The sequence below is a fragment of the Aphelocoma coerulescens genome, chromosome 1A (assembly GCF_041296385.1).
Source record: "Aphelocoma coerulescens isolate FSJ_1873_10779 chromosome 1A, UR_Acoe_1.0, whole genome shotgun sequence".
NCBI classification, from domain to species: Eukaryota; Metazoa; Chordata; class Aves; order Passeriformes; family Corvidae; genus Aphelocoma; species Aphelocoma coerulescens.
Window position 1 is genome coordinate 64,328,087 of NC_091014.1, and position 22,842 is coordinate 64,350,928.

Consider the following 22,842-nt stretch of genomic DNA (forward strand, 5'->3'; position numbering starts at 1 on the left):
TGTTCAACTATGCCAACTTTTATCTAGTTTTGCAAAGATTCACGCCCAGTCCCTCTAGACGGCCTCTAATCTGCAGGGGAGCCGACCAGTGTATAACCTTGCTAAGGAATCTCAGGGCTGCCTGCAGCCAGGGGTCTGTTCAGGGGCTTTTCCTCAGCAACCCTGGGTTGTCCAATCTTTCCGGGGTATCATATGCCCTTGTTCCATAAGGAATCCCTCTACACATCCCCCGTTTTCTTTTTGGGCAACCCAGGCCTGGTCGATAATCTTTCACAGCCCTGCTTTGACGCAGGAAAAAATGCACCCAAATACTATTAAGCCTATTGTAACTACAAATAGCAATCAGCAGCCTTCTACTACCAAGGTATGCATCCATCTGGTGATACCCAGACCCTTAAGCCAATCTCCAATAGGGTCATCTGTCTCCCAAAGGTTATGCAGGCCTCTCTTCACCACACTGGAAACAGTCTACTCCACCCATCTGGGGACCATGAGGTGGGCCAGTGGCCCTCGCCCCCTTTTTACTTTGCGCCCCTCCCGTCAGCGCTGTGGCCATGACTTGTCCCTGTGTTAGCAGCACATTCTGCAGTGTTGCAGTAAAAGCAGCTGTTTGAGATGACTGCTCTGCACGGCTAGCACGCATGAGCATCTTGTCTAATCCTGCTCCCTGGGGCAGCGTGGCAAGAATTGTCTTAGTTTGGCTGTTAGCATTTTCAAAGGCAAGGGTCCGGAACATTTGCTCCTGGAGGTCTTCAGAGAGCTCAGTTGAATCTTTCAAGGCTGCTGACAGACGGTCAATGAACTGACCTTGTCGGACTGCTGCATACGGGGGAGACTTCTTCTTTTCAGGTACTGACAACAAGGCTTTGTGGGCAAGAGTCTGTGACAACTGATGAATGACTCCACAGGCATGGTCAGCTGTGTCACCGTCACTCCACAAGCCCCGCTCCCAGTTAGCATCTCAGCTTGGAGTGCATACAGTGGGTCTTGTGTGTCACCTTGGTGTTTGCTAGCTTCTTCTTGTGCTAGCTGCTTCCATGCTCGCTCTCAGAGCAGGAACTGTGAAGGGGTCAACAATAACCGTGCGATGCTGACGCAATCATTCAGACACAGGACATCTGCTGTAAAGATAAACTTCAGGATGCTCCGTGTAGCTTCGGACCGGAGGCCGTGCATGGTGACTGTTTGCTTCGTTTGCTGCAAGATCTTCTAGTCACGGGGCTCCCACCTTGCGGTGTGCCCCTGTATCAGTACAGGGCAGGCCAGGGCATCTACAGCTTGCCAATCTCCTTCAGTGTTTGCATTACGGACAACTCCGTTCCATCTCCTTCGCAATGGATCAGTCCTCGCTGTCGGGGCTGATGGAGGCAATGGCTGCACATCCTCTTGCTGGGAGGGAAGGGCCGTAGGCCCTGTGCCCGGTTCTCCCAATGGGAATGGAGGAATTCTGGTGGCCGTCTTGACCGGTGGGTCCATGGGACGCCACGGTGCTGATGGTGTGGTTTCGCAAGCCTTAGACTCCAGCGCGTCCGGACGCGTAGACAATTCAGCAAGCTTCTTCATTAATTCATGCATCATCTCTCGGTGCTTCTCCTCCTCTTGGGGCTGACCCCCGGCAGCCCTGGCTGGCTCTGGTTCTGCGGACGACAAAGTCGCAGAGGCTGCTTCGCAGTCAGACGCGGATCCGCTGTCCGGCAGAGGGGGGTGGAGCGCTGCTGTTTCCCGCCGGCAGCTAGGGCCGCTTGTTTCCCCCCTGCTCGCCTGCGCCCCGCCCCCAGAGTCAGCCGGTTCTACTTCCGCCTTTGCTACCAGCTCTCCCTCAGGCTTCTGCGGGGTAACTTCCTTCTCCGCCGGCTGCTGAAGTTCCCTTCATCGGCCGACCCGCGGTCAGCCCGAAGAATCGCGCAACCCTGGACTCCGCCCTGGCCTCCGGCCGCCGCTCCGTGAGACCCCCCCCTCTTTCTTCTCTGGGGCCGCCACCCCGCAGCGCCTCCATGGCTGCCGTGGCCACCTTCCTCTCTGCTTTCATTTCTGTGAGGGTATTAGTCACAGCTCTCCAGGTTAATCCCAGAGCTTTAGCTTCTTTACCTTCCTTTCCACCCTCAATTGTGGACAGCTACAGTCTGCTTCCAACTTCCTACCACTCTTCGGTCGAAAACAAAAGCGAAGTGCATTTCAAAACCCCTTGTTCCTGGGCCCCCGTTATTAGGGCATAGAGATCTCAATCTTTTACAGTCTCGCCTCTCTTAGAGAGGATACTGGCTAGGAGACGAGTGCCAGCCTCGTATTCCATAGCTTCTTACCTGCGGGGCTCCATCGGCCGCGTGAGCTCCGGTCTCCAGCACCGCTCAGCTTTTTGCCGGGACACTCCCGCTCCAGCTCTCCAGGCTCCTCACTGCCGGTGCGATGATTCGGAGTCTTGCCGCGTTTAGGAGAACCGCATTTAAGCGAAAACAAACCGCATTTAAGCGAAAACAAACCACATTTAAGCCAGTAAGATCACTCGAGTCCCTGCTCGGGCACCAGGTGTTAGGGACCAAGTCCGCAGAGCTGGCCAGATAAATGACACGTACACCGATACGATTAAGCATCGTTCTCCCTTTATTGTTCAACTATGCCAACTTTTATCTACTTTTGCAAAGATTCACGCCCAGTCCCTCTAGACGGCCTCTAATCTGCAGGGGAGCCGACCAGTGCATAACCTTGCCCAGGACTCTCAGGGCTGCCTGCAGCCAGGGGCCTGTTCAGGGGCTTTTCCTCAGCAACCCTGGGTTGTCCAATCTTTCCGGGGTATCATATGCCCTTGTTCCATAAGGAATCCCTCTACAGATACACTGGGTGGAAAAAATGCTCTGAATATCTTGGCAAAAATCACAACCAAGGGATTTTGATTTTTTTTTTTTGGAGAAAACAGTGAATGAAGGCAAGAAACCCTTTCTTAAGAAACCCACCTCAAACCATTACAAAGCCCATAAACTGTTGCATAGAAGTAACTAAGCAGAGACAGGCATGAACAGACATTTCAGAGACAAGTGAAATTTTTGTAAAAAAAGAAGTTCATGCACTGTTGCACATGCAAACAATTTTATGTGGTTCTAAATGACAAAGGTATCAACAAAAGAAAAGAACCTCGCTGCCAAATGGGCAGTTCAGTGAGGATGCACTGCCAACTCAGATCTGCTGTCAGAACAGCAAGCAGGCTTCAGGACACACAAAGAACAGCCTAAAGGTAGCACCAACTGTGTTGCAGAGCTCACAGCAATCACTGGCTGGGTGTGTCCTTTTTTAGCACACCCACTGGACTTTCTGGAACCCTTTTGGGTTTGTGGGTGCAAAGGCTTGAAGTGGTGAGTGACTTTTCAAGGTGCTAAGTGTGATGTTTTCTCTGTGGTGAGTCACAAATTATCTATAGAGAAATTCTGTTCTTTCTTGGGAAGTGGCCCATGGGAATCTCACAGGGTTTAACAAGACCAAGTGCTGGTGCTGCACTAGGGTCAGGACAACCCCTGGGATCAATCCAGGCTGGGGATGAGCAGAGGGAGCAGCCCTGGCAGAAGGACTCGGGGGTGCTGTGGGTGAGAGCTGGCCCTGCCCTGGCTGTGTGCGCTGGGACAGAACCCCCTGAGCTGGGCTGAGCCCCCAGCGTGGGCAGCAGGGGAGGGGGAATTCTGCCCCTCTGCCCCACTCTGCTGAGACCCCCCTGCAGGGCTGCATCCAGCCCTGGGCCCACCACAGGAAGGACAGGGAGCTGCTGGAGCCAGTCCAGAGCAGGGACACCAAGGGGAGCAGAGGGATGGAGCAGCTCTGCTGTGAGGAAAGGCTGAGGGAATTGGGATTGTTCAGCCTGGAGAAGGGAAGGCTTTGGGGTGACCTCATAGTGGCCTTGCAGCGCCTAAAAGGAGATTATAAAAAAAGAGGGAGAGTGACTTTTTACATGAGCAGATAGTGACAAGTTCACAAGAGTGAAAGTTTTGAACTAAAAAGATTTAGAGCAGATACCAGGAAAAAGTTCTATACTCAGGGGGTAGTAAGGCCCTGGCACAGGTTGCTCCAAAAAGAGAGTCTTTAAAACCATTAATGGTTTTAATTGTGACCACTTGATCTGCCTCCTTGGCTGCTTTTTCACAGTATCATGGTCCCAGTCAGCACAGGTTGCCCAGAGAAGCTGTGGCTGCTCCATCCCTGGAAGTGTCCTAGGCCAGGCTTGATGGGGCTTGGAGCAAACTGGGATTGTGGACAGCATCCCTGCCCATGGCAGAGGGATTGGAATTAGATAGTCTTTAAAGTCTATTCCAATCCAAACCATTCCATGATTTTACAATTGGTGAGTGATAAAAGGTAATCAAAGATTATTTGGGGTAGCAGCAAGTAAGAGGCAGCACCACAGGAACTAACTGTGACTTTTCAAGTCAGTCCCATGAGAGCCCTCCTGTAAAATGCCATGTTTTTTACTTAGAATGTTTGTGTTTATCTCCCTACACCATGGCAGTATTTTAAAGTAGTTTTCCAGTGATTCAGTTTGGAGGGTATTTCTGCCTTTAGCCTTCAAGAAATTCCTATCTTGTTTATCAGCTTCCATTTTAGGAATTGTCTCGAGGCCTCTTAGCCAAACACATCAGGGAAAGTGAAGGTGAGTATCTCAGTTACGAGCATCTGGGGTTTATAACAGTAGTTTTGGAGGATCAGATGATTCACAGCGGTGTGACAGGGTTTCTCAGGGCTTTTTGCTAGCCTGGAGAATCTCCTGCAGCTGTCAGAATTACCTTCTGCACTCATGGGTGAGGATGAAGAGAGTGCTCACTTGTGAATGCTCTGTGGTTAAAAGCCACAGTGCTATTTTTGACCTCAGTGACAGGCAGGACTGAATGGCAGGAGCTCAAGCACCCCTGCAGAGTGAATAAATGCTGAATAAGCTGTTCTCAGAATACCAGCTGTGCACACACTCACGTTCCACTGTCTCCTTGTATGTAAAACATGCTCTGCATGAAACAGGTACTGAACCTCCCTGCTGCCCTAATTCCACATCCCACTCTCATCCTCTGCCCCTCTGGATTCATGCCTTGCAAAAGCGCTGGAAAAGTCTCCAGCTTGTGCTCTCTGGATCCATCACTTCTTCCATCTCCTGGGAATCCCCAGTTCCCTAACCTCCCTGAAGCCACCATGCCTTAAGCCTTGTCACAAAAAACATTCAGATTCTTCTTCACCCTTTTGTCTTTCCTTTTCTTCCCCAATGCCTTCCTGGGAATTTTGACCAGTCCAGCTCTCCCAATTCAGTGCTTAAATGAACTCCTGCTGCAGGCAAAGGCTAAAATCAGCTGCAATTTGAAATATATTTATGGAAGTATAAAGTTTATATGGCTCTTTATAAGCTGTAAATATAAACACCTGGAGATATTTTCAGCAACTCACCACTGCTCCGAGTCCTTGACAATGAAAGTGATTGGAGACTGGAGTGAAAGCTTAAAGTGTAACCCCCCATTCCCATGGTTTTCTGTTTGAGGTTTCCTCCCCAGGTGCAGAAGGATGCTTATTTTGGATGAACCACTGCTGAATTCCTCCCCAGCCTCACACAGAGCCCACAGGGTGACTTGGAGAGAGCCGTGTTCCTCAGGCTGTTTGGACACGCAACACAGCCCAGATCTGTTGTAAGTGCAGCAGTTATTGTGCAAAACCACCAGATGCAATGTATGGTGTGTATGGCCCTGTCTTCCAAGCAATGCTCACATTTCTATTACACCTTCATCCCCACCGCTGGCAAGCCAGCATCATCAGGCTTTATGCTCTTCTAGGTAAAGCAAATCACTGGCCAGGTTTTCCGAAGAGGTTTAAGTAATCAACGTTTAAATACTTGATTTTACTCTCCTCCTCCATACAAAAGAAGAAAATAAATAAGTATGAAATAAATAAGATTGAAAAAAAAAACCTCCACAACAAACAAATAAACCCAAAACAAACAAAAAAAAACCGACCAGAAAAAAAACAAACCAAACCAGAGCCTTCTGTCTTTGTGTTAGTTCCTGGAATTTGCTCATACCAGAGGACCCCAGCGAGATATTGTGGAGGCCGACTTCTTGAAAGCCCTCCCCATTTCCTATTTCTCCGGAGTCGTGGAGTGACTGTTCCCGGCCCAAAGCCCCGATCAGCACCGAGTCCACCCTCGGTGTCATGCCCTGAGGGGCCGGCGCATCTCGGGGCCGGCAGCGGCGGAAGCGGCTGCGGTCGGCGGCCGGGCGGCTCCAGCCCCGTGAGCTCCGCGCCCATGGGGAGCGGCGGCGGCGAGCGCGGGGGCTCCGCGGGGCGCGGCACCGCCCACAGCAGAGGTGACGGGCGGGGGACACCGGGGGACACCGCTGGGATGCGGGGAGCATGCGGGACAGCTCTCCGGAGCCCGGGGCTGAGCGGCGGTGCGGGCCCGGGAGCGCATCCCGTGGTATGGGGAGCCGGGGATGCCGCCCGGGAGCCGCCGCACCCCTGGAAACCCCCCGTGCTGGCAGCGGAGCGACTGCCAGGAGACGGGACTGTCCTTTGGAGCCTCTCGGGACACCTCGTGCCCGCTACCGCCCGAACAGCCGGATACAAACAGGGCAGCGGCAGGGCAGTGTGTGCTTCCAAAGGCCTGGAAGGGACAGGAGAACAGAAGGAGACTCTGAAAAGCGGTGGCTGTGGGATAAGGCTGGATGTTTCTCAGCAGAAGTTTTGGGCTCCAGAGCTGATGGCTTTTCTTATTTCTCTTATCCATGCCACGTTTAGGCACCAGGTCAATATCAAACTCACTGTCCACTGTCATTTTTTCCATGCTCGTTTCTTTCTCTTTTGATCACTTTAAATTCTGGATGATGTAACTAAAATTTACAGCAACTCAGAGTTCTTGTTAGTTGAGTAGCTTTGTGAAGATAAGCTAAATGTCTCTGCTCCACAGAGAGCTACTTTTTTTTTTTTGGAACAGCTCTGTGGGTCCTGGACTCTACTCTCGTATCAGTTGGTTCTGATTTGTTGTTTTGTTGTTTGTTTTGTTTTTTGTTTTGTTTTGTTTTTTTAATTCCTGACATTTATTTTTTCAGGTCTGTTCTCAAACATCTGGCTGTGGCGAGCTGTCGCCGGAGTCCTTACAGCTACAGTCATTTTGATTTCATGTATTCAGTTTGGTAAGCAAGGAATTCTAAAAGAAAATATAATTAGCAACAGAAATTACCAGAGTTTTGGGTTCTATACTCATAGGGCAGTGAGGTCCTGGCACGGGCTGCCCAGAGAAGCTGTGGCTGCCCCATCCCTGGCAGTGTCCAAGGCCAGGCTGGATGGGGCTCTGAGCAAACTGGTCTGGTGGAGTCTGTCCCTGCCCATGGCAGCAGGGTGGAACAAAACGATCTTTAAAGTCACTCTCAACCCAAGCCACTCTGTGATTCTGTGTTGTTTGAAATTGTGGGCCAGCACTGGAGAAACGACTCCATGTGCTGCAGTGGGGTTAGGGAGGGCTCAGTTTAGCCTTAGTGTACTTTTGGTATCAAGTTTGTAACATCACTGTTGGCCTTAATCCAAGTTCAAGAAAAAAATTAACAGCTGGGAGATTGTCCTATTAATCTGCAGTCCTTCAAAATGACACTATAATAAACAAAGTTATTAATTCAGCTGTGAGGAAGTGACATATGCAAAAACTGCAGTTGTTGGAATTTTTAAGCTGTAGAAGAGTTTTTGGGGGATACCTTATTATCACCTTCTCAGCTACTTCTACCAACCTGTCCCTGGCCATCCTGTTAAGGATATGTCAAGAGGCAGAAGGGTGCAGGATCCAGAATATACTGTTCGTTTACAATAATTATTTCTGCTGGGCAGAAGTAACAATGCTGTGGCTAGACTGAGATTATTTTAGATGATGCAGTCAGAAAGCAAACTAAACCATTTTCCAGCTGGAAGAAATGGATAGATTGGTGTTTGTCTTTTCCCAGTAAACTCTTCTTCGGCCAAAGACTCTCCTGTGTGTCCTCCCTTGGACCTGTGTCCAACAGGCTGGCTGTACTTCCAGAGGAAGTGTTACTTCCTCTCAGAGAACGAAGCCTCCTGGAACTTCAGCCAGAGCCACTGCTCCTCCCACAGCGCTTCCCTCCTGGTCATTGAAAATCATCAGGAACTGGTAAGGGAACCAAAGGGGGATCCTGTTTTCCCCGCAGTTCACTTCCAAGGAACTGTTTCTCCAGCCTCCTCAGCTGAACAGTTAGGAAGCTGATGTAAGACCACAATGAGTCACAGCCTACAGAAAACTTCATTCCTCTGCTCCCTGAAAACATCAGTTTGAGCAGTTGATGTTTTAGAAAATGTCCAAAGAGACTTTGGTGCTTCTCACAGCTATAAGTACTCATATGAAAGGCATCTATCAGGGTAAACACTGTTGCATCTCATTTATCTTTAATTAAACAACTGTTTTCTCATATTGAGATAGGTTAATTACACACAAGTTGGTAAATATGTTAATTGTGACCTTTGGAGTTAGGAGAGAGTTACCCAAAGTGCAGCTTGGAGCATTTTTTTTCTATATTATACCACAATATTAGGAAAGATTCCACTCTGCACAAAGGCCTAGGAGAATATATTCTTCTGTATCAGTTCCAGACCTTGATAGCAGACCTTGATATTTTAGAATGGTCTCTCCCTAGGTCAGTCAACCCTATCCCAGTCACCAGCCTCTGTATATTTAGGTTTTAATATTGTTTCGTCTGCAGGAAAGGCTAGATTGTCCTTTCACTTTTGCTTTTGCCCTGGATCAAGGGCTTTGTATTTTGATAGCTGGACTGAACATGCAGAACTTCTTTTCTCATGTGGGTTTATTCCTACAGAGCTTTATGATGAGAATAACAAAGCAAGACCCATGGATCGGACTCTATAAAAGAAATGAAGAGTTCTTTTGGGTAAATGGAAAAGCATTAGACAATGAACTGTAAGTTGATGTGGAGGGATTTTTCTGGTGATACTCGATTATAGGGGAATAAGACAAGATAAATAATACAGAAATGGACAGTGACTTGTAGGAAATATCTGTAATTATGTTGAAGGGATGATTATGGAGAGGGTATGGAATGCAATGAAGATTTCACATGGCATTGTTAAAACTGTGGCAAATGAAAGCTAGGGGATAAATTTGTAATGTTGAGAAGCAACATGAGGCAGGCTCATGGTAACAAACAGGAGACAAAGTGGAAATTTAACCAAGAGACACCAAGATACCAAAGCAATGAGGGGGAGGAAGGGAAGATTACAGTAACACAAATTCCTCATTATAGAATATATTTTGTAAAAGTGTCAACCTGCATGTAACCTGTGTGAGGTTCATAGCAAAGAGATTTGGGAGACTGCTAAGACATGTTTTCATTTTTATAGAATGTTACTCCGAAAGAGGCTGCTGGAGGGAAAGGAAGCTGTGAATTTATGTTGCATGAGCTGCTCTGTGGCCAGGGTCCTGTGTTCTGTGCCACCAGTGCCAGGTGTGGGGCAGTTTGTTCCTCTCCCTGGCAGCTGTCCCATCTCCTCAGAGGCTGCTGCAGCTTGTCCTGGAGCAGCTGCTGGCAGGAGTTGGCAGATTTACCAGTGATAGGAAGAAGCACTGAGATTTCACAAGTCTGAAATTACCTTAAAAAGTGGAAAATTTAAATACTTTTAAGTCTGTGACATTACTGGTGATGTGTGACTATATTCACTTCATCCCCGAGCCCTGAGGTCTTGATCTGACAAACGCATTTAATGTGAGAGTTGAGGAGCACGTGGGTATCTCAGATGGAAAACTGCAGCCCTTCCCACTCTTTTATCCTGTCTGCAACACAAACATCCACTGATGCTTTCATTTTCAGTGAGGTTCTTCCCATTCTTAGACTTCTGCCTCACTGCTTGCCTCAAACTGCCCCTCCTGAAGCGAGGGGCAAACACCTTGATGTCTAAGCTCAGGTGTTATGACACTGGTGGGGATTTGCTCCTTGGCTTTTCCAGAAACCATTCCAGTTTGCTCAGCCTATCCACAGAACTTTATAGCACTTTGTTTGAAAACAGAGTTGCTGAAGGAGTCCCTTAACCTCTTACATAGGGACACCTACGGTGTGGAAACTGAGGTTTGCCTCCTGTTTCCCCCACCCCCTCAACCATGGTGCCTGTTGGGTTCTGAGGAAGGGAGAAATGAGAGATGCATTTGCTTCACAGCTTCTGCTGGAACCTTTTAGCTGTATAGGAGGATGTGGAAATGCATGGTGGTGGTGCTCATCTCGATGGCACAGCATCCCTGAGAAGGGCAAACCTCAGTTTCAGTCTCTAATCTAAGGTTGTATTTAGTGACCACTAAACAAGATACAGGAGTACTACAAGTCCTGGACTTTGTATTCTGGGCACAAGATCCCATTAGGAAAAGACAATCTCCATGGTGTTCTCTTCAAGGCACAAAACATCATCCTTCTGTGGTACCTTGCCTGTGGTAAATCAGGCTTTATTCAAAGAGAACCTGAGCTGCCCATTGCTGCCTTTGCTCTGTTGCAGTATTTGATTATGGGTGTCCAAGTAATCCTGTCTTCCCTTCTCCCTGACAGGTTTGAAGTAAAAGGCTCTGGAAACTGTGCCTATCTGGAGTCCAAAGGAGTCTCAGCCTCAGGATGTTACTTAACCAGGAAGTGGGTCTGTAGCTTGAATATCAACTCAGCACAATAAAGGTCGGGAAAGCCACCGCCCCTGGCACTCAGAGCTCTGATATGATGCCTAGAGAGGCTATGTCTATACTTTGGGACCTGGGAATGTGTCCCAGCTCCTACCTTGAGGTGAATGACTTTTCTGGTAGCCAGAATTCTCCAGAGGAAGCCTCTGATTTCTAAAGATACCGTTTAAAAGGCTCTCTTCAGCATCTTGATAAGTCATTTCCTTGCCCCGTTTTTCCAGCTACTGCCCAGCCTGTTGTTTCTTTTTGTTGTGTCATCAGCATTTACTCTTCTCTTGTTGGAGCAGCTGCTCTTCCTTTCGGTTTTGGGTGTGCACTTGGGGGTTTTTGTTTTGCTTTTCCTTTAACCAGGCTCTGTGTGCAGGGATGGGTGGTGAAGTGGGTCTGTCTGGAGGACAGCCAGTGCCTCATGTATACAGGGTAATGCAGAAGTGAACACTGTTGTTTTAGACAGGATCACAGCAAATTCCTCTCTCCCCATTTGATGGGATGCACCCTGCATTGTATTCCATGTTTTGTTAATGTTATGTTACATTAATCTCGTTAAATCCCAGTTCTAATGCTGTCAAGCTAATGTATGTAGCTGCACTGCACCTGAAGTTATCCTCACAGCACTTTCTTTAGCCAAAAAATGGTCACAGTAGATAAGAATATTTATTTACCTGCACATTTGCACTGATGGGGGGAGAAGAGTTGGAACTGGAGGAGTGGTACTGAAGCTGCAGACATTAATGTGTAAAGGCAGAAATAGTCCTCAGTGCAAGGAGGCAAAATCAGGAGAAGGGAATGAGAGAATTATCAGCAAGGGATGTTTCTCTGTGTTTTCCTCGTGCCCTGTGCCTGACACAGTGTGAGGCTTCTGAGCAAGGGGGACATTTCCAGATGGACAATCAGTGTTTCCTTGTGTGGGTGACATTTTCAGTGCAACTCCAGCACAGCTGAATTGCTGCGAGCCTGAAGAGAATTAGGGCACAATCCCTCTGATTGTCTGAGTCCCACTCATGTCTAGCAGGTTATCCAAAGATTAAAAGTGTCATTTGACCCAGAGGAAGCAAATTTTCTTGGAAGGAATATACCTATCAAGTTTCTAGGGAAGGAAGAATAGGAAATTCACCTTCATTATCTTCTGTGACAGAAGGACTTGACTGTAGAAGGACCATGCACGTGGATATTGTCAGCAGCTTGTGACTTTCAGCTGTTTATTTAAATATAATCACTAATTTTGCTGGGTTGCACTTTTCTTAATTGCTTGTATTCTTTATAGGCACAGTAACAGCACTCTACAGTATGAAAAGCCTAACTATGTATTAATTTATATATTGGGGGGAGGTGTTATTCTGCAATGTTTTTAAATTAACCCGGTTCTGAAGGATACGGTATGTGCAATAGTCCTGAAAGATACTTAATAAATATCTTTACAGAGCCCCTGAATTACAGTGGTTTGTATCTTAATATTGGGACACTAAAAGTATTTTTCATCTCAGGTACCATTTGGGTGAAAAAAACCCAATCTGAAGTAAAATATTCAGGTTTTGAATATGAAAAAAATCTTTAATCATAACGTTAGGGCTGACATGAAACAGGACATTTGATAAAAAAAATAATGCATTTCCCTTTCTAACACTTCATAATATGTCAGACTTTTAACAAAAGATTACAGTGAAAGCTCTTCAGGAATCTGACTCCTCAGGGATGCAAGGAACATCTTCTTCTGTGATGTTAAGAAAAGAAGGGTCAAGCTGCAAACTCTGCCAACGTGCTTTACCCTGAGTGGGGTTTGATAAGGTACTACAATGGTAATTTCTTTTTTCTTTTTAAATCAGTGACTGCCTAAATTGTAGGTAAGAGCTTCAGTAGGGCCCTGCAAAAAACTTGTTTAATTACATGAATAATAGCGAGAAGGCCCAAATAGCAGATGTTTCATGAATATTGTTAAAACCTAAACACCACAACTAATTTGAGAGAAGCAGCATGCGGGAGTTTGCTTTTCTTGTTAAATTCAGCACGAATCAAGAAAGATCTGCCATAAAACCAGCAATTGTCAACTCTTCTGCATGGGGAAGGGTGTACTGTGAGTAAGTGATGCTGAAGTTAGAATTTCTCAGCAGTGAGAACTTATCTCTCTATAAAGCATGTATTTTATAGGTATAGATGGTTATCTTACTCATTTCAGACTCCTTCCTTTTCTTTGCTTCTCTGTCTAGAGTGAACAAATCAATCCTCCTCCCCTCACGTGCTGTGCTGAGTTTGGGGGATTTTTGTTGTTGTTGTTTCCTCTTATATAACAGCAGTTTCTCATATGAGTCTTGAGCTGCTGATGCTGCATTCTATGGGGTAAATCTGTGTTTGGACTTTTGTTGTTGTTGTTTGAAGGGAAGTATCTGAGGGTACAGCTCACTTTTTAATCTGCAACCCCAAAGTGCTGGACATTAACCCTCCCCAGGCATGTGCAAGTTTGTAAAAACATCTCTCTGAAACTGCAGCTGCCTTTATTTGTGCGTATCACAGCAAAAATGAGCTTAAAGGCTCTACATCTCAAAAGCCATGTTAGACTTGTTTCTCTTTGTCATTGCTATAAGGACTTAAATTCCACTCTGTGCCATTTTTGTTAGAGTAGCACCTTCAATTCATGACATTTCTTCATTCTTTTCAAATATCTGAATCTAACAAAGGCACTAGGTCAGACTGCTCTTAGCATTTTTGTATTCCAGACCCAGAAATAGCATTTATTCATGACACTTCAATGCCTAAGCAATGCATTTACTGAGTGCACTCACAAGCATTAATTTCATCAGTCTTTGGCTTTGGTACCTCATCATACCATAACTGGGGTTCCACATTAGAACTTAAAATGTAGAGGGACGAAATATAGGTGGAGAGGAAGGTTATCAACTTTATTTCCTTGCACTGCAATGTTGTCTTACAGTCCAAGCCCCTTCCCTAGTTAATCCCTCCAGATTCCAAGGTTCAGCATCAGAAGAGGATGGGAGCAATCAGCACATAAACCACGAGTGTTACAAGTCACTCCATGCCTGGTCTGCTGTCTACACCCAGTAGCTGTGCAGCAGCTTTGAATAAGACATTGTCCAATAAATGCATTTTTTTCCAGCCCTCACGTGGCTTCTGTGAGTCACAATTAGATCCCAGGGGAAAAAAAACAAAACAAAACCACAAACTTCAGAAAACACAAAACTCCTGAAACCAAAATAAGAAGTCCTCAGCTCAGCAGCTGCCTGAGGCAGGGGTGACAGCAGTGGGCCCATCATCGCCTTCATTCCCCACAGGGGCCATAATTCCTGCACATCACACAGATCATGTGCACAGTGCTCCTCCTCAGGAGTATCTCTTCTCCTGTGCCCTTTCCTGAGACAGCTGCTGCCACAGTCTGTCCGTGTGAAGGCTCAGCACCCCCAAATCCACATGTGCCAGCTTGCAGCCCTGTTGCAGGACCTGTCTTCTAACTTCTTCGGGAGCACAGCACAGCAAAGTGCAAATTTCCCTGCAAGTCTGATAAAATTTGTTTACATCACAAGTTGGTTTATGAGCAAAACGAGTCTTCTGACAAGAAGCTCTGCCTGTGTTCTGGAAATGTAGCTCAGAGCACCAGCAAAGTTGCGTTCTTCTTACAGATCCACTCCTTTAACGTCTGGCAGTTGTCTGCCTGGATCACGTTTTTCCTTCTGTAAACAGGACAGTTCTTGTCAGCCTCGATTCCTTTTAGAGCTGTCCTGCTGAGAGACCAGAAGGAATGCAGTTGTCAGCTTTAAACTCAGATTTAAACTCATCACTGGTTAAAAATCCTGGTGGTGCTCTGAGTAAGGGGGGCGTGTGATGTTCACTCGATCACCCCCTTGAAGCACAGCAGCCGTGCAGGGATGGGATGGGCACCCCCAGCAGGGACTGCTGGCTCCTGAGGGATGGATGCTTGGGATTGTTACAAGGATAAGGATCCTCCCCATGCAGCCACAATGCTGAAGAAAGCTGCACAGATCCCAGCCCATGCTGTGTGACAGGCATCACCTTTAACAGAGGCACATGGTCTGTAAAGTGAGAGAGTTTGTTGGCAGGGATTTCAGCAGAAGTGTGTCATAATGTCTCTGCATTAATAAGTACATGAGCTGTGGCTGTGATTGGTCCTAGAGGCAGAAAACAGTTTCCAAAAGTACCCAGCAGGAACCTGTTGACCTGGAACTGGCCATGGAATGACTCTGAATATGTGCCTGAGGCTGCAGGGTTAGAGCTGTGCTTTGGGTAATTAGCTCAGATTCAGAGTTGTATTTCCAAGCAGGGATACCACACTTTGCTTTTCCCAAAGATATCCTCCCCCCACAAATCATCACCTATTTTCTTTTACTCTGTGATCTTCCACTGAACTCCATTTTTTCTCCATGTCTTCACTGTTCAAGCCAATCCAGATATATTTGGTATCTTTCTCTTTGTTGTCTATAAATTCCTGTGGAGCAATCAGAAGGATGTTACCTGACGGAAGATCTTTCCTGCTGTGCCCAGCTCACTGTCCTGCCTCATGCACAGCTTTTGTTCCCTCATGGAGGGCAAGGACAGTGATGCAGCCATGGCAGAGCAGCCCCTTACATCAGCCCATATACATGACCAGGCTCCTCTCTTCCCAGAGCCATGTGCTGGAAACCGGTGGAAAGTCCCCAGCATTTCCTCTTCCCACTCGAAACTACTCTGGCTTCCACACTTGGCACCTCTTGTGCTTCTCCTCTTCAGCTCTACTCTGCTGACATTCCCAAACCCAGCTCCTGTGCAGGGAGAGTCAGATGCTCTCCCTGGTGGGGCTCTTGCTTGTCTATGTGTACACTTGACATCCAGGCCATTTTCCCTTGGAGAAATGTTTGCCTGTGGCCTGTGACACACTTGCACTTGTGCTGCAAGACTCACCATCTCAATTTCATCCTCAATGACAAGCAGCTGGGATTTCCTGGCCAGGCAGTTTTTCTGGCTGTCCTTCCAGCTCCTGGTCTCCTCAGAGAAGAAGTAACATCTGCCCCTGTGCAGCTGCCACCCAGGGGGACACAGCTTGCATGCTGTCCCTGTGGGTGGACAGAAGGAACCTTTAGCTCCTACCATGAATGGAATTCCTCCCCCTGTTTATGAACCATTATTGGGAAAGTGTTTTCCAGGACAAGAGGAGGATCTACAATATATGGCATTTCTGACAGCAGCTCCTAGCAGAAAAAAATGTAACAGAAGTACTGGAAACTTTATACCAAAAGAGGAGCAAGACTATTATGATTAAAATGTTAGTTTAGTTTCTGTTATCACTGCTCTGCAGGAACATCACACTTCCTGGCTAGCACCAGTGAGTTCCCATAAACTGCAGGGTGTCAGAGAAATGGGAACAGAGACAACAGAACTGTGGACATCACACATCCTCCATGCTGGAAAGGACTAATGTGCCTCACCCTGTCCATCTTCACACAGCTCCTCCATGAGCCGTTTCAGGAGTGCTGCTGAGACGGTCCTCTCTGAAGAAATGTCACTGCTGTTGCTGTTCAGACCATACTGGGGCAAACTTTCTGATTTTCCTGCTCTGCCCTTTGAAACTTGAACAGCCCAAAGTAAAAAAAAAAAAAAAAAAAAAAAAAAAGAGAGAGAGAGAGAGAGAGATCGTGGTTAACAAGAAGGATAAGGAAATGCAGCCTTTGTACCCAGAGCTGTACTGTGAATGTGAGGATGTCTCTGTGAAGGTTGCCCGGTACAGACACAGTTATGAGCAAACTCAGTGAGTAAAGCTCAGTGAGCAAAGCCCTGCTGAGAAGATGTTCATGGAATGGCCTGGCTTGGAAAGGTTCTTAAAGATCATCCAGTTCCACCCCCTGCCATGGGCTGGGACACCTGCCACTATCCCAGGTTGCTCCAAGCCCCATCCAGCCTGGCCTTGGACACTTCCAGGGATGGAGCAGCCACAGCTTCTCTGGGCAACCTGTGCCAGGGCCTCAGCACCCTCACAGGGAAGAATTTCTTCCTCATATCCAATCTAAACCTGCTCTCTGTCAGTGTGAAGCCATTCCCCCTTGCCCTGTCATTCCAAGACCTCGTACACAGACTCTCATTTCCTGTATTTTTGTATAAATTGACACCTTTTAATGAGGGACCAGGGAAATTTTCTCTCAGCTCTTTCAGAGGTTTAACCATGTCTGCAATGAAGGGATGAAGCAGGAGGTAGGATCTACTCACATTGCTTGGCTTGTATGACCACGACTCCCAGCAAGATGAGCATGAGGACACCCAGGACCAGTGCCACGTAGAACCAGGCTGAGCACCTCTGCCGGCAGCCTGGAGGGAGGCAGGAGGGAGAGCAGCTTAAGGTCCCGGCACTGTTAAAATTAACACTGGGGAAACAACAGAGAAATCATCTGCCTAAAATCAGTCTGCTGTCAGAAGGGTGCAATGACATTTTACTTACTAAAAATCTGCGTCCATTTTGCATACGTGGAAGTGAAATCAAAATATTTGGTCACATAGAGCAAGTGATTTTCTAAGAATTTGCTTTTTATCCTTTGAGTTCTTCTTCTGCAGCATTGCCTCCTCCCACCCACCCACACACCCCCTGCAGGACCTTTCAGAGCAATTCAGGGAAAGTATCGGGGATGGCTGTGGTGTCTGTCAGGGACGGGCTGTGGTGTCAGGGATGGCTGCGGGGTGTTCCTCCTCTCTGCTCCCAAGCATCAGATGCCCGTCCCACAGCTCAGATACCTCCCCTAAATGCCCAGGAAAAAAAGCCCCATACTGACACCGCCTGGAACAGGGAAGTACATCAAACCAAGCATCTCTCCATCTGTTTGGCATTCACCCTGTGTCAGAGTGAAACCCTCAGGAAGCCGCAGAACCCGACGAAATTTGGGGTTAAAGTGCCAGTTCCGCAAGACACGGACTTGCACCATTACAACCTCTGTTTCCCGGATCTTGTCTGCATGAGATGAGCAACTGCTCCATCCTCTGGCTGCCTGAGTTATCTGGTGTAATGCTCCCTTTCCCTGGCAGGCAGGTCCTTCGGTGCAGGGAAGGTGACAATCGCCAGGGCACTAATGGCACATAGAGACCTGGGCATTACCTGCTTCCAAAGCCAAATGTGTCCCTGGGGCTCTTCCTTCAGAGACAGTTACAGGAGGGTTCGTAAAAAAGCCATGGAATTTTACTTTGCTTTACTACATTTTCATGTAGGGCACAAAGGTAATTAGAAATTATTTTTAAAACGTCTCTCAATATTATTTTTTAAAGGAAAGTGTGTAATCTGAGAAGGCACCAGAAAAAAAGCAGCAGATGAAATGATAGATCAGTCCTTCATTGAGAGAGTGCAAGTAAAGGCTCTTGATAACAGGTTTCACTGTTGGGCAATAGGAAAAACTGCATCTATAATTAGTAACCAAACAAAACTGCACAGTACCAGGTGCGGAAGTCTCTGCTCTGCTGTTCCCTTGGGGCTGTGGCTTCACATGCAGCTCAGCATATGTGATCGTGTTTCCTGTAGGGAGAGGGAAACGCTGACATTTGTGGCTGTGCAAATCACCAAGGGGAGGAAAATAAAGGCTGAGTCTGTATGAAAAGGGGTGTATGTTTCCAGGGCTGCTCGTTCAGCATTTTCCTTTTCCTAGGCAATGACAGGCAAGATGATGATTTTGCTGTCAGGCAGGAAAAGCCTCCTCCATAAGCTTCGAACTGTTGGGTGCTGTGTGGCTGGAGCAGGAGGCAGGCAAACAGGTGGAAGGATGGGAAAGACCTAGATACCATCCATGGCAAGCATCTCAGCTGTTGCTAAGCCATCTCAGAAGGTACCACAGGGGCTGGAGGGGCACCAGAGCCGTGACTGCTTTGTAGGGCAGAGAGATGCCAAAAGGAAAACCAGCACTCAGAGAAATGCTGCTGCAGTAAGGTAATTCCTGGGGCCATTCCTGACTTGTGAGTGTTTATCCCAGGATATTTCAGGTGGTGCCTGTAGCAGCAGAGGAGTGGACCTGATGATTGAAGACATCCTTTTCCAGAAGCACGTTGCCAAAACAAAACCAAAAATGGCATTAAAATCACACGGTGTGGGTTAAAAGCACGTGGTTTCTTTCTGAACATGTTTTCAGTATCATTTACCTGAGTATTTTGCAGAGCTACTGGTTAGTGTTATGGAAGATGTTTGGACCTTTGGGACACTGCTTTTGGTTCCATAAATGGGGAGATTTTATCCATCTGTATCACGAATAAGCATCTGGGCTACCGCCTTGGTTTGTGACCACTGGGGCTTTTAAAAAGAACTGTTGAATTAAATTTCACTGATCAGGGAAAAACTTGGCAGAAGAAGAGAGTCTCATTAAGCTAAAATGAGGCATTTCATATGAGAATTGCTGAAGTTTGGAGAGGTTTTACAGTAAAAAAAAAAAAACCCTGAGAACCTGATTGGCAAATGAGGGTTATTCATATAGGGGAGACAGTTTATGCTTTAGAGAATCTGACCTAATAAAGTGGTTGTTTGCTTTATTTCAATTTATTAGTTTAATGAGCTACAGAAAAATTTCAAATTACATTTAATTGTACTCAAATCAAGTGCCCTAAAAGTTTTTCTTCTTAGAATGCAAATAATTTTCCAAAACCACTCAGGACTTTTAAACTGTTAGATCCACTAGCCCTATATATGGAGGCACTTCTAAAACATGTACTTTAGACAGTCTGCTAGGGTTGTGAAATAATTTGTCTCTCAAATGAACATTTATTCCTTTAAAGAATATCTCTAAGTCTGTAAGAAAAAAAATTATCCGTGCAACCTGAATATTTAAACAAAATTATTCCTTCTATTACAGTGTGTATGGGCACATGATTATTGGAATGTCCTCAGAAGTCAGCAGGGGGCTTTAAACTACCACATAATCTTCATTGTGCCGGATGCTTTCGCACCCTCACCTAATTCAACAACAAGGTGGAGATCTCTGTCAGTCACTAAAACTGAAATTTCATGTCACTTCTCTGTGCCTGCTGTCAGGTGCAGAAAAACATCTCTGCTTATTGGAAGCTTCTGCTTGGTGAATGTGCAGACTGGGAGTGCTCCTTGGGGGTTGTCCACGAGGGAATGTTGTGTCCAAATGTGGGGTGGCCCATCCAGGGATCTGGGGGAAGCTGGAGAGGCTCCAGGTAGACCTGGTCAACACCTGGAGCAGCTCAGGAGGATAAGGAGGAGAACAAGAAGTTAAGGGCACAACCAATATCAGGCTACAACTACTTGTGGGTTAGTTTGGTGATGGACTTGAACTCTCCTTAGTTTGTTCTTCTCCTAAGGAAAGCTCTGTGTAGCCACTCATGATTCATAATCAGGCAACTCTCAAATTATCTGTGAGGGAACCAGGACACAAAAACTGTCACTGGAAAATGGATTCCCAGGTGGTATTTATCCTTGCTGGGATTTGGGAACCCTTTTCTACTTTTGAACACCTGTTTCGAAGCACATGCACAGTAATAGCACCTGCACCTACCAAAGCCTGTGCACAGATAGTGCCATTACTAAATGCTCCTCAACACACTCTGGCAGAGCATCCAAGAATCCCCTCGTACCTGTTATTCAGAGCCCCCGAGTGACAGCTGAAGTCCACCTGTAAGTTCAAGCCCAATCAAACAAAACGTATTTGAGTATAATCAGACATAAGAGTGGGGGAGACTGGGAGCTATAAACAGCGAGGAAAAGATTATTTAAGAGATTTTGGTCCCTGTACAAGTGAGACACCATAACAAAGACACGTAGAAATACTGTGTGAATCTCTGGTGCCCATTTTTTAAAGGAGATGGAAGCACTGGAGTATGAACAGAAGAACATCCACAAAAATGACAAGCAATTTTGAGAAGTTAAGTATTTAAAGACGAAAGAGCATTGAGAAATCACTTAATTACCATGGCCAGTAGCTCCATGTGGGAAAATATCAAGAGTTAAAATCAGTTCAACAAAAAATTAATAAGAACCATCCAGATGTTAATGATAAATTTCATTGGAACTGTCCTGTCCAAAATTGAGCCTTTCCTTTAGGCAGCATGATCAAGGAATAGTTTTGGATGTCTTCTAATCAAGATTTGATGTCCATCTCCCTTCACAAATAAATTTTATCACTTTGGATACTGGCTAAAATTCCAGGCAAGCTTTCTTTGTGTTGCACAGGTTACAGCAGTGCAAACAACATCCATGGGTGCATGAACACACAGTCTAAGGTAGCATTTCATGTCAGATATATAATAAAGTGAAATCATTTTTATCTTTTGGATACCAGCCTTGTAAAAATATAGAAAAGATATTATTTTCTGTCATTTAAGTGGATGTATTCAGAGCATCATCATCATTATTAATCTCCATTGTAAGTAGAACATCTAAAAATGCTCATTACACAATGTTGTTTCCTTAAGGGATTAATTACTAACGAAAGCATGAAAATACCCTTAGTCTGATGCCACAAGCATTTCCTATTTGCTCATAAGGAGAAGCTCTCATTCACATTAGCTGTGATCCAGGATTTTGTCCAAAAGCTTTCATGAATGAATTACATTTTTTTTCCAAGTATTAGAAATGTTACTTCTTCAGAAAATTTAGTTTAAATCATCTCACCCTTAATATTGGCTTAATCCTTTGGGGTTTTTTTACAAATACATGAAGTGATCACAGATTGATAATTTGGTTCTGGAAAATCACCACTGGAAAATTAAAGAGAAAGAGAAGGAAGTTTTTAGGAGTCATTCAGTACTTCCTTCAGTGACAGCGATTGCACTTTTGACTGCCACTAGTCTTCTGATTTACTGATTAATTTACTACTCCTTTTCCATGAACATAAACATTTATCTGATTTGTGGGCTAGGTAGTAATTCAGTGGAGCATTGTCTTGATCATGAGTCATTTAAAAAGAAATATTATGCTCTTTAGTCAAACAAGAAACACTTTTTCTTTCTCGTTCTGTTACTTAAAGCCTGGGACCAGACCTGAGCTGCTGCTCCTCGGCTGTTCTGATTTGGGAGCAGCTTGGCTGATTTGTACGGTGAGGATCTCATCCACTGTTTCCAACTTCTCACCCTTCCCATACAGTGTTTTATGGCATTCTTCTAGTTTTACCCAATTCAAAAGGTGAGAGAGAAAGAGAGAGAGCACAAGAGAGCCAGCAGTGCGTGCTCAAGATGTTTTACCTGGGTTTGATGTCCCAGAGGGAGTGTGCAGCCTTTCCCTCGGCAGCATCGCCACGGCCGCGTAGGTGACATCCCCTGCCATCTGTGAGCCTGTCCCTCAGAGCTATGGAAAGAGCAGCTTTAATGCAGTCATTTGCATCCTGTCAGCTTTTCCTGCCTCCAGAGCAGTTACACACCGTGCTATGGCTCTGACGAAGGCTGAGAAACACAACAAAGGAAGTCACTAAGTTACCTCTTTCAGAGCAGCTTCAATGGTGTTTTCAGCCACCATTCTGTCTCTTCTTGCCCTTCAGAATACAGGAGAAAATGAAGATTAAAACCCATCATTTTTACTAATAGAAAAAAAACTTGTTGGTCAAAGCCCAAAAATGGACTTACACAGGTATGAAAGGTTTGCTGGTTCTCATGAGACTGGAGAGTACAATTTGTGTTGTGGCTGTTTTGTGCTCCTGTGCATGATCTTGCACAGCCTATCCACCTGAAAGAAAGAGAAACAAGAAGTACATGTATCAGTATAAGACGTTTTGGGGTTAATGTAACTGCAATCACACAGCTTCAAAAATGTAACTCAAATTCTAACCTGCTCCACCCACAAAGTATTTTAATGGTTTAACAGACAAATTTAGGTGATATTGAGGATGCCTTAACACTAACTAAAACTAAAATTTTAAAAAATGTGATCAATTTTTTTACAAGAATGTTTCAATACTTTACTGTAACAGTAGTTACAAGGAGCTGCTGTTCCTACACTGCTTGAACTATTCCCTGTTTGAGCCAACAACTCCACAGATGGAAAACCTGAGTTGCCTGTATTACCTTTAACTCCTCTTTCATTTCCCACGTGTTTGCTACAGGATAGTTTGATGACAGTGTTTTTGTCCTCTATTTCAGGCCAGGGGGAAAGCCTCACAGATTTTAATTGAAACATAAACGCCTTCTAAAACCTAAAAATACATTTAGAACACTCAGACACGGAGTCCTGTGCTTGACATTTCCTG

At 45.9% G+C, this 22,842-nt stretch overlaps 2 protein-coding genes across 3 annotated transcripts; one reads left to right on the forward strand and one right to left on the reverse strand.

Annotated features, from left to right (window-relative positions):
• Positions 1–805: 805 nt before the first annotated feature.
• On the forward strand, positions 806–12,112 carry LOC138104238 (C-type lectin domain family 2 member B-like). 2 transcript variants are annotated; one of them, XM_069003248.1, is made up of 5 exons: positions 5,916–6,320; positions 7,062–7,145; positions 7,944–8,128; positions 8,829–8,929; positions 10,560–12,112. In XM_069003248.1, exons 1-5 carry the CDS (start codon positions 6,260–6,262, stop codon positions 10,675–10,677), a joined length of 549 nt encoding a protein of 182 aa, XP_068859349.1. In that variant the 5' UTR covers positions 5,916–6,259; the 3' UTR covers positions 10,678–12,112. The 2 variants fall into 2 exon arrangements, with proteins under 2 accessions (XP_068859348.1, XP_068859349.1); XM_069003247.1 differs by lacking the exons at positions 5,916–6,320; positions 7,944–8,128; positions 8,829–8,929 and adding an exon at positions 806–1,943.
• Positions 12,113–12,805: 693 nt separating this feature from the next.
• On the reverse strand, positions 12,806–21,996 carry LOC138104239 (killer cell lectin-like receptor subfamily F member 1). The gene is made up of 7 exons (XM_069003249.1): positions 21,845–21,996; positions 18,096–18,173; positions 16,886–16,984; positions 16,111–16,251; positions 15,587–15,738; positions 15,022–15,134; positions 12,806–14,409 (listed from the first exon to the last, which is right to left on the reverse strand). Exons 1-7 carry the CDS (start codon positions 21,924–21,926, stop codon positions 14,277–14,279), a joined length of 798 nt encoding a protein of 265 aa, XP_068859350.1. The 5' UTR covers positions 21,927–21,996; the 3' UTR covers positions 12,806–14,276.
• Between the last annotated feature and the right edge of the window lie 846 nt (positions 21,997–22,842).

Bases quoted from the DNA above. Each gene is read 5' to 3' on its own strand.
- LOC138104238 (XM_069003247.1), top strand. From the start codon at position 1,570: ATGCATCATCTCTCGGTGCTTCTCCTCCTCTTGGGGCTGACCCCCGGC. The intron at 1,944-7,061 runs GTGAGACCCCCC...TTATTTTTTCAG, and splicing joins TGGCCTCCGGCCGCCGCTCC to GTCTGTTCTCAAACATCTGG. The intron at 7,146-10,559 runs GTAAGCAAGGAA...TCTCCCTGACAG, and splicing joins GATTTCATGTATTCAGTTTG to GTTTGAAGTAAAAGGCTCTG.
- LOC138104239 (XM_069003249.1), bottom strand. From the start codon at position 21,926: ATGGCAGGGGATGTCACCTACGCGGCCGTGGCGATGCTGCCGAGGGAA. The intron at 18,174-21,844 runs GTAAAACATCTT...CTCTCCCTACAG, and splicing joins CTCTGGGACATCAAACCCAG to GAAACACGATCACATATGCT. The intron at 16,985-18,095 runs GTACTGTGCAGT...GCCTCCCTCCAG, and splicing joins AGCAGAGACTTCCGCACCTG to GCTGCCGGCAGAGGTGCTCA.